Source organism: Perca flavescens, chromosome 2, assembly GCF_004354835.1.
Source record: "Perca flavescens isolate YP-PL-M2 chromosome 2, PFLA_1.0, whole genome shotgun sequence".
Taxonomy (NCBI): domain Eukaryota; kingdom Metazoa; phylum Chordata; class Actinopteri; order Perciformes; family Percidae; genus Perca; species Perca flavescens.
Window position 1 is genome coordinate 7,206,690 of NC_041332.1, and position 11,471 is coordinate 7,218,160.

Here is an 11,471-nt window from a genome sequence, read left to right on the forward strand (position 1 = left end):
TGTGTATGAGTGTGGGTATGTCTCTCTCTCTCTCTCTCTCTCTCTCTCTCTCTCTCTCTCTGTCTCTCACCTCTAGCTCTACAGGCTCATGTGGTTTAGTGGTGGAGCTCAGAGTTTTCTTCTTCCTGAATTGAGTCCAACTACAACAACAAATAAAGAATGCAACATAATGAAATTCACAACACAGAAACTAAAGGAAGCTAGAAGAAGATGATAAAACAACGGTGACTGAACTGATGGATTTGTGTTGTTTTACCTCGCCCATAGACCCAGGAGCAGCAGAGGAATCAGTATCAGGACCACCACAGTCGGCCAGATGATATGCATTATTGTTGTTGAATTCCCTGGAAATATAGATAAATATATGATACACCTCATTAGTAGGATCAGATTGATGAATCACTTTGCTGTCTGTTAATCAGTCAGTCAGTGTCATCCACCTCTGACATGATGGAGGTTCCTCCCTGAACACAGCTACACAAAAACTGTTTGGAAATGCACACATGGAATTTAATTTTCTGGGTTGCTACATATTAACATGTGAATCAGGTCTGGTGCAGTTAACAGGTGCCTGTGCAGGTGAAAGTGGAGAAACTTACCTGCTCCAACAATCAGATGTAAGGTGGAGTTCTGACGTCCTCTGCTGTTCTGGGCTTCACAGTAATAATTCCCACTGTGTTCAGGTCTAACATCAGTGATGGTGAAGATCTGTCCTGATGCTTTTGGTGAGTCTTCATTCTCCTTGTACCAGGTGTAGTTAGCTGCTGGATTAGCATCGCTGCTACAGTTCAGAGTCACTGAACTGCCCTCCATGATTTCACCAGAGGGACTCACTGACACAGAGGTAATCTTTGGACCATCTAGAAGTGAAAACATCCGTTTTAATAAAATATGTACATTTAAAGTTTCGATACAACAGGCTGGATAACTGATAATTATTAGAAATACACATAAGACATATAGTACAGTAAGGTGGGTTAGTGGAGCCCGTTTCTCTTATCATCCGTCAAAATTTGAAAATAATAATTTTTTTATAGCTGTGATGTCCATCTCCGCCTATTGAATCCTGAACCTGGGAGCCAAATCATAATCTCACAACGGCAGTGGGCAGAATATGGAGGAACATCAGGTAATGGTCTAGTGGCTTAGACCTCAGCCTCTCAGTGGCTTTATTACTACAATCTCATTCTTAATGTTATATTTCAGCTTACGTTCATTTTAATGTGTAATGTGCAATATGCCGTAAATTTACCTAGAGAAAATGTTGGACACTTTTATTGACACAGAGTAAACACACTGTGAATGAGTTATTCTCATGTCCTTTAAGAACCTATTTTCTGACCAGATTGCAGGCTTCAGCTGAAATGTGAACTCTTTACAGATTCATTTTGCAAGGAAGATTTTGGATTTGCCAGCTACAGGTCAGATTGACTGAACCCTCTCCACTATCTCACCAGAGGGAAGCTTTGAAAGAGATGTATTAAAGGTCCTTTGACATTCTGCTTTTTGGATGCTTTTATACAGGCCTTAGTGGTCCCCCTAATACTGTATCTGAAGTCTCTTTTATATAGGCCTTAGTGGTCCCCTAATACTGTATCTGAAGTCTCTTTTATACAGGCCTTAGTGGTCCCCTAATAGTGTATCTGAAGTCTCTTTCCCTAAATTCAGCCTTGGTGCAGAATTACAGCCACCAGAGCCAGTCCAAGGTGGAGGGGGGGGGTGTGGCCTTGACCAACTGCCACTTTGCTTGTTTGCAAGCAATGATGTCTCTCTCTCTCATGGGTGGGTCAAATTCTCTGGGCGGGCAAAGCAGAGAAAGGGAGGTAACCTTGCTCTTTATGACCTCATAAGGAGAAGATTCCTGATTGGTCCATCTGAGCTTTCATTTTCTCAAAGGCAGAGCATGATACCCAGGGCTCGGTTAATACCTATCACCATTTCTAGCCACTGGGGGACCATAGGCAGGCTGGGGGAACTCATATTAATGTTAAAAAAAAACTCATAAAGTGAAATATTCATGCCATGGGACCTTTAAAATAAATTCACTTTAAAATATCAAACTCAGAAAATAATTAATTGCCAAGTAAGTAGTACTTACAAGGAATTTGACTTGGTTTTTGGTGTATACATGAACACGTTAAACATTAAAACAAACAATGAATACAGAAGTATAACTATGAATATGATAACAAAACCACAGGGTTAATCCTGCTGCCAACCAAGACTATGGGCCCTATGTTGCACTCAGCGCGCAATTGCCTCGTCGGTAAATGTACTCCTGGTGGAGTGGGTGGACAGAGATGGAGTGGGGGAGGAGGAAGGGGCAGGTGGTGCGTTTGGAGGCCCACGCCCATCGCTGCAGCAATCCTCTCCAGACTTGAGGAGATGCGCCCGAGAGGCCACAGCAACATCGCCACCCGGCCAAGACGGGCATTTATTACTTTGCCGAATCCCAGACAGCTCCCGCTGGCGTGCGCCAGGCAAATCCGTCATTATAATAGCAATCCGCCATGGAACAAGGGCGCCTGCTCTTAAAGGGAATGACAGCTGACGCTCTGATTGGTTATTTTCACGTTACGCCCAAACCAGACCTAGCTACTTCAGACCAACCCATTTTAGATTTGCGTCGAGATCCGCCCACAAAGCTACTTCCGTTTTGTGTTTCATACTTGCGTTTCAGATCGTTAAAATAGGGCCCTAAGGCTGTGTCTCAAACCGCCTACTTGCACACTTCAAACACTTAGTTTTAAGTATACTGTGTAGATAACGCAAAAAGTCAGTGTACTGAAAGTACCCGGATGACCCCCTAAAAACGGTCAAAAAGTTCAGTGTGGAACAATGGACCCTACTTGCTACTAAATGGGCGCCATCTTGACTACAAAGCAGAAGGGAGCCCTTGACCGGCAGCTGATTGGACGAGCGCGTCACGCCCGGTCTGGCTGCTCGAGAATTTCAAACCGACTGTCATGGCGGCTCGGACGGAATACGATCTTGTATTTTATGAAAATAGTTCACTGAAACGTGTTTCTGAAAACATTTTAAGTGAGAAATAGGCCATAACGTTGCTGAATCTGTCTCCATTTCAGATCGACAAAGGTCAGTTTTAAAAGATTTTTTTAAGATTTTGAGAGGCGGCGAGCTGAGCCAGCTGCTCCTCATTTGCATACAGGAAAGCGGGCTGGAAAATCGCGTTCACATGTGTTGCGTTCGTCACGTCCATCCCGCTCGTCATTTCCGGTAAGTGTTTTAACGTAAGTGTTCATTTTAGGACAATACTAACCATCGAAAGTGGGCACTACAGCAGGAAGTGGTCAGTGCACATTGGCAGTGTACTGACGGAAGTATGCGGAATGAGACGCAGCCTATAACTACGGTAACAGCAGACATGGTCAGCAAAGCAAGCCTTATAGGGCAGTCATCAGCTGAATGTGGCTTTTTAAATTTGGGCGTTTCACTCACATTTCACATCAATAGAGATAGATCTAGATGTCCTCCTCCCCAGCTCATTCTCAGCTGTACAGTAATACTCTCCAGAGTCAGAGGACTGGATGGAGCGGAAGACAAGCGGTGTATTTTCACTGAGAGGTTGAAGTTCTGGATTTCCATTCTTCTTGTACCAGGTGTAGTTAGCTGCTGGATAAGCATTACTGTGACAGGTCAGAGTCACTGAACTGCCCTCCTCAATTTCACCAGAGGGACTCACTGACGTAGAGGGAAGCTTTGGAGCATCTGGAGGAGAAAACATAGGTAGGCAATAAGTGGTCATTAGTTCTAATTAGTCATTAGACCAAGCTCAATCTTTTAAGATTGAACATTAGTATGGGGAGTCTGCTCTGTATTATTTCTGCACAAGAGGCATGATCAACGGGCATAGTTCAAATGACTCTGTACGCAATTGGCTAGTCCTTCAACCAATCAGACCAATGATCCGGGTGACATACTTTGCAGCGCGAGGCAGAGCAAAAGCCGGTCGGTAGTAAAAAACAAAAAAAGCTGGTTGGTAGTAAGGCAAAAACATCCTTCTTTTGTAGGAATTGTTCCAGGGGCAAGTTTCTGTTCCGTTTTCAGAGAAAACTTGCCTTTGAAATCTTTTAAAACATCAGCGACAGCAGCATCAACAGATTCATCACTTTTTAAGCTATTTTCATTAGGACCAAAGTGGTGGACTGACATTCTATACACTGTGTTATTTTGAAGGTTTGACACTTGGTTTGAGAAGCAGTGGAGTAAACAGAGATGTGATTTTATATAATTTGCTCTCCTTTTCCTTAACCAGACTGGAGTTGCTGAAACATGTTTGTGTGTGTTGTATGTGGGGAAGCAATGAGTATATTGCATTTGAATGTGTTAAAAAATGAAATATCCTAAAAATATGTTTGAAACTCATTGCCTTTTGAACCACATCTGTAAGAAATATGTATTGGCATAACTTAACCGAAATTAAAATGTGGTTTCACTCACATTTCACTTTAATAGAAATGGGTTTGGATGTGTTAGGCCCCAGGCTGTTCCTAGCTCTACATGTATATTGTCCAGAGTCAGAGGACTGGATGGAGCTGAAGACGAGCTGTGGTCCTTCACTGAGAGGGTTGTATACATTCTCCTTGTACCAGGTGTAGTTAGCTGCTGGGTTAGCATCACTGCTACAGGTCAGAGTCACTGAACTGCCCTCCACTATCTCAGCAGAGGGACTCACTGACACAGAGGGAAGCTTTGGACCATCTGTGGGACAAAATGTGTAAAGACCCTTTAAATAACAAAATATATATTGCTTTATGGAAAATCATTTGTATCATGAACAATGAAGAGCAGACGAGTGCGTACATACTGACATTTGGTTGCTACTGTGTGTTATATTTAGATCACTAAAGGCAGATTACTGTTAACCACACAGAGAAGCAACACCTCACACCGTATGCTAACTAACAGAACGATGTGGCAAAGTTTGGTTCCTATTTGTGAACTCTTAATAGACAGACAGATTAACTGTTACATGACTGAATCCTTCAGATGAATCGCTAACATCTCCAGTTATACAGGTAATAAAAACTGCACTACCACTGTACAATGATACACACCAATTAAATCTTCTGAAAAAAAAACATTAAAATGATGACAAATCATAGGGTAATTACTAAAAACGACATTTTCCTCATCCACTGCTGTTCAGTGACCTACAGCTGTCAATGTGAAGCAGACTGAGCCCGAAAAAAAGCAGGAATGATCAGCAAAGTACGCCTAAAAATTCATACAGTCACTAGCTGAATATTGTTTTTAAAATGGAGATGTTTTACTCACATTTCACATCAATAGAGATGGATCTAGATGTCCTCCTGCCCAACATGTTCTCAGCTGTACAGAAATACTGTCCAGAGTCAGAGGACTGGATGGAGCTGAAGACGAGCTGTGGTCCTTCACTGAGAGGGTTGTATACATTCTCCTTGTACCAGGTGTAGTTAGCTGCTGGGTTAGCATCACTGCTACAGGTCAGAGTCACTGAACTGCCCTCCACTATCTCAGCAGAGGGACTCACTGACACAGAGGTAAGCTTTGGACCATCTGTGGGACAAAATGTGTAAAGACCCTTTAAATAACAAAATATATATTGCTTTATGGAAAATCATTTGTATCATGAACAATGAAGAGCAGACGAGTGCGTACATACTGACATTTGGTTGCTACTGTGTGTTATATTTAGATCACTAAAGGCAGATTACTGTTAACCACACAGAGAAGCAACACCTCACACCGTATGCTAACTAACAGAACGATGTGGCAAAGTTTGGTTCCTATTTGTGAACTCTTAATAGACAGACAGATTAACTGTTACATGACTGAATCCTTCAGATGAATCGCTAACATCTCCAGTTATACAGGTAATAAAAACTGCACTACCACTGTACAATGATACACACCAATTAAATCTTCTGGAAAAAAAACATTAAAATGATGACAAATCATAGGGTAATTACTAAAAACGACATTTTCCTCATCCACTGCTGTTCAGTGACCTACAGCTGTCAATGTGAAGCAGACTGAGCCGCGCCTAAAAAAAAAAGCAGGAATGATCAGCAAAGTACGCCTAAAAAATTCATACAGTCACTAGCTGAATATTGTTTTTAAAATGGAGATGTTTTACTCACATTTCACATCAATAGAGATGGATCTAGATGTCCTCCTGCCCAACATGTTCTCAGCTGTACAGAAATACTGTCCAGAGTCAGAGGACTGGATGGAGCTGAAGACGAGCTGTGGTCCTTCACTGAGAGGGTTGTCTTCATTCTCCTTGTACCAGGTGTAGTTAGCTGCTGGGTTAGCATCACTGCTACAGGTCAGAGTCACTGAATTGCCCTCCACTATCTCAGCAGAGGGACTCACTGACACAGAGAGGAAGCTTTGGACCATCTGGATGAGAAAATGTATAAAGACACAATTCATTAAAAACAATAAAAAGTCACTATACAGAAAATCATTTATATCATGAATAATGTACATGTTGAAATCATGTTCTTGTTAATACAAAAGTTAAAATGAGTGACTGAATATAAGCTAAAATATTACACATAATGTCTTGAGTTTCTCACATTAAAATCTATAGTTTTCTAAGTTTGCTCTTTTATTAGTGAAACTGGAGTAAACTCAAGTTCAAGTTCATTTATTTATATAGCACCTTTTAAACAGCCGCTAGACAGACCAAAGTGCTTTACAGAGCAAGCATACTCACACACTGGAGGAGAGCGGTAATCTTCATATCCTGTAACAGCACAGGAATAGCTGTTGTTACCTTCAACAGAGACTCTGAGAGAAGAAGATGTTTCTCCATCCATTTTCTGTCCATTATTGAACCAGACATATGAAGGATTATCAGGTACATTACAGCTGCTGTGACACCTCAGCTCTCCCTGGGTCCATGATCTTGTCACCTGCACCTGGAGGTCTGCAAAGGTCAAAGAGAGCAGAAATGTAATTTCAAACTAAACCATTAAAGTACATGTATGCAAACAGACACACAAAAGATTCACAGGAAAACAATTGGACAGAAATATTTCAATAAAATATTACCAGTAACAGACAAAGTGACTCCAGGTGAACCAGTAAAACCTCCAAGTGTATGGTTAGTTATGAACCTGAACTTGTACTCAGCCGAGTCTCTCTCTCTCAGGTCTTTGATTGTCAGAGTGCAGTTCTTGTCATCACAGTGATACTGCACCCGACCTGTGTAGTCTGAGTCCTTTTTCAGATCCACAAGTGTATTAATACTCTCTTTAGCAAACCATAATCGTTCTCGAACTTCTATAGTTTGATGACTTGCTGTGGATGGGTATCTGTAGGTGCACGGTATGTCCACGGTTGATCTCTTTAAGGCACAGATCGGAGTGGAAGGGTAAGTTACTCCCCAGTCACTCTGGCCCTGTATCACTGTAACACAGAGCACAGCAGGAAGCACAATCAGACTCAGAACAAAAAGTAAGGACGGAATTTAATGATTTAATTAAAATTGAATTTCTCCAATATGGAAACTTGCTAGATGACAAACACTTTGACCAAAGCTACTTGGCTCTAGAACGTCTCACTGCATGTTCATAAGACAAAGATGTCTTACATCAGCATTTTGGGGAAATATTTCTTTCATATGGAATCTTATGTTATTAATAGTATGAGTTTAAAAGTGCATAAAAATGTCTGACTTTCATTATGTCATATCTGCATTAAGTGAACACAGTGAACACAGATGTGGAGAAGTCCAAAGGCTTAGTGATCAGCAATGCATTGAAGGTGTGAATCTTAATGCAGTTTTAAAGGAAATGAGAGGGAGAGATTGTCTGACGTGCCCTGTCTGAAACCTCACACCTTCTGCGAGAAACAAAATGATGGGGAAGTTTGGTTTGTATTTTTGAACTCTTAATAGATGTTACCTTGTTCTTTTAAAAAAGGACATACATTTATAGTTCACCTTAAATGACTGAATCCTTCAGATGAACCGCTAACAGTTCCAGTTATACAGTTAATTAAAAAGCAGCACTACCATTACTGTGCAAAGATACACAACCATTAAATGTTCAGGTAAAAGGATACAGGGGGGTGTTGCATGCGTAAAAACATTTAACACAATCTGATGACAGACACCACAAAAAAACCACTGAGTGCTGATACGTGAACGTGATGATACAGAAGAGTGTGAAACACATCATTACCTACGACAAGATGTAACAAAGAAACAGAAGTGAATGTGTTTTACTAGTTTGCATCACATCACAAATTAAATCTAGAAAAGTCAATGATTTAGAAATTCAATAAAAAAAAGTATCACTTTTTTAAAACTCTGAATATGCGTACTAAATGCCCTACCGTGTAAATGTATGATGTGTAAATGAATGATAAACAGTACCTGGCACAGAGAGAAGGAAGACAACAAATCCCCTCCCTGCTGCAGTTAAACTCATAGCTGCTCCTCTCATCTGCAGGACTTCAGAGAAAATAACAAACACATCAACAGGTAAATAATGTCTGCAAGAAATAGCAATCGCATTAATAAAACAATCTACTTACAACCAAGAGAGATGTCGTCTTGAAAGATAACGCTCCTCTGTGGTCAGTACGGTACGCAGAAGACAGACGTCAGGCTGCTAAGAGGAAGGAAGTCGAATCAGGTTTAACATTATTAATAGGCATGCAGTCAGTGAGTGGAGGAGAGAACAACTCCTTTAAACTTCAAGAGAAGTGTGAGTTTTTTTTGTGAAACAGGGTATTTTATTGGATGTCCATATCTAAAAGTCTATGTTATAGTGTTACCTCAGGTAGACTTTCTGCAATTTGCATAATGATAGAGTGGAGTCGACTCACACACACTGATAAAGTTTGGTAATCCCGACATCCTTTCAAAGCACCACATAATATCTCCGGGATAAAACTGGACTGTATAAGACAGTATTCAATTCAATTAAATTTTATTTATAAAGCACCAAATCATAACAAATAATAATCACTTTATTTAATAATAACAAACTTACATTTCAAATCAATACACATACCCATAAATACACAACATTGTATTAGTAAAAAAGGAGAGATGGAACAGCTCTAAAGGACAGAAAACAAATCACATTTCAATAAACAAAATGAAATGAACAGGAAATTGGGGGAAGAAAAAAAACAATGAGAAAGATGATAAAAATAGGATCTAAGGCTGCAAACAGGCTTGTATGGGGTCAGCATCTCTTAGATATAGTCGGGGGCTGGACCCTGACGAGCTTTAAAAGTAATCAGTACAATCTTAAAATCAATTCTAAAATGGACAGGGAGTCAGTGAAGTGAAGCTAGGATTGGAGTGATGTGATGTCGTCTGTTAAAACCAGGGAGAAGTGTTGTGGAAAATCTCTTTGGTGTTCGGTGATGAAGCTGGAAATTAAGATTGTATGACACGCTGGAGTTATCTATGTTATTTTCTTTATTCTTCTTGCAAGTAGAAGGAGAACAGAGTGACCAGGCAGTGAGAAAGTGTGTAAGTGAACAAAGAAACCTCAGGGTTTTTATGGGTGATCATGCAGAGGGAGGGGCTGTATTCTTGTTGACTCAGCAATCTTGGTCTTGCTGATTCTGCTCATTTTACTACTGAGTCTTGAGCTTTTCAGAAAAGACTGCTTGAAGTTATTGAAGTTGGCTCTCTGCCAGGTGCTGCTTAGTGTGGAGGCTACAACAGAGAGAGGGAGGCAGCGCAGGTTCAGCACTACAGAGGCAGGAGAAGCCACGATTGCCTTTAAACTGATATATTAATCATATAAATCATATAGAAAACAGAGTAAATATCGTATAGTATAAAAGTAAATACATATAAAGTGATGAGAATATTAAAAAACATGCAGTAATCGATAAAATACAAAAGAAAGATCACACATCAGTATGACAGATAAAACTTTCCACTACAGGATGGAGCTCTGGACCAGCTGGCGGCCGGCGAAGGATTTGTGGTTGATGGCGGTTAAAAGAGAGTTGCAATAGTCTTTGTCTTTATCCTTGACGTTCCACTTCCAGGATTGCTCTGGTGCCGCAGGAAATTCCACCGGATGCATGTATGTTTGCTTCCTTCGGCTTTCTGTCGTGGAATTTTAAACTCCAGTGGATATTTCTAGTGGCTGATAAAATTCAAATACTTAGGCCTGCTGTATGTTACGGTCAATTTTGAGACTTTGGGCTAATTTAACATGTTTTCTTTCAGACTAGATGAAAGACAACATGCTTATTTTTCGTTACTTTGTCTATTTGCGTCTTTGCCAAAAGTTAGCATTAAATAATGCCTCATTTGCATATTTAAACATAGAATGTCAGAAAACTTGTAATACCAAAAAAATTGTCTTAAGTCCTAAGTTCAGTAATCAACTGGGGACGTTTCATGGTGATATCTATTAACTAAAAAATGTTTACCTATTCACCTGTAGTGTCCCTTAAGTTGGGAAAAAACATGAATTATCAGGTTCACAATAAAACAATTCTACATCTTATATGGACAAATATTGTGAAGGTGTTTGCGTTAAATGTAATATAGTTTGTGTTGATTAGTACCTGGGACAGTCAGAGTTGTGCCAGGTAAACTGCTCCTCCATTTAAAGCGTTGTGCTTTAAATTTGAAATAATACTCAGCTGAGTTGTTCTCTCTCAGGTCAGTGATGCTAAGAGTGGCAAGTTGACTTTGAGTCCATGAAAAGCGCTATATAAATTCAATTTATTATTATTATTATTATTATTATTATTAAGTCTTCTCTCTGTAGCAACTACCCTCGATACCCGAAAACTGAACATGACCCGCATACTGGGAGTCTTTATTAATGTCCTCGGGCTGTGAGGGAAGACTACGTCCATGCCTGAACCAGAATTTGTATGCAATATATAAGCCTGCCTTAAGCAAAGTAAGAGCAAGAGATGTCCACGGACGAGCCCTTGAGGGCACAGATGCTTCTCTTGATGTAGGACACTTTGTTGCAGTATGTTTTATGGGCACCTGAAAAAAGTTTTTAGATGAACAAATAGAGAAAGTTATCTTTTTAGATCAGAATCAGATTTCAGAATCAGAATCAGATTTATTGGCCAAGTATACTAACATAAACAAGGAATTTGACTTTGGTAGGTGTTAACTCTCTATACATTCAACAAATAGACATGTAGTAGTAAACATAGACAAATAGTAATATAGACACATACTGTACAATAGAGACAACAATATAGATATAAATATAGATACAGTAAAACAGATGTTGACAAAGTTTCCTTTTGGGGACATCATTTGAGATTGGGAAACATTTGAAGTTGGAAAAAAAGATAATAAATTGAAAAATATTGCAATATGTTTAAAATCACAATAATATTGTATTGTGAGATAAGTATCCTAATGATATTGTATCGTGAGAGCTCTGATTCTCACCCCTATTTTCTGGTAAGACTTGGGCCCGGTGTTTCCAGCTTATAACATTGAGGCT

General features: G+C 39.9%; 1 protein-coding gene across 1 annotated transcript in view; it reads right to left on the reverse strand.

Annotated features, from left to right (window-relative positions):
* LOC114545761 (B-cell receptor CD22-like) overlaps window positions 1-6,838 on the reverse strand; it is a 9,407-nt gene extending 2,569 nt beyond the window's left edge. Inside the window, exons 1-7 of the mRNA XM_028564267.1 lie at window positions 6,785-6,838; window positions 6,144-6,405; window positions 5,299-5,559; window positions 4,611-4,722; window positions 600-748; window positions 257-344; window positions 71-140 (exon numbers count right to left, since the gene is read on the reverse strand). Coding sequence (XP_028420068.1) covers window positions 71-140; window positions 257-344; window positions 600-748; window positions 4,611-4,722; window positions 5,299-5,559; window positions 6,144-6,405; window positions 6,785-6,838 — 996 coding nt within the window. The remainder of the gene's footprint in view (window positions 1-70; window positions 141-256; window positions 345-599; window positions 749-4,610; window positions 4,723-5,298; window positions 5,560-6,143; window positions 6,406-6,784) is intronic.
* Window positions 6,839-11,471: the final 4,633 nt, after the last annotated feature.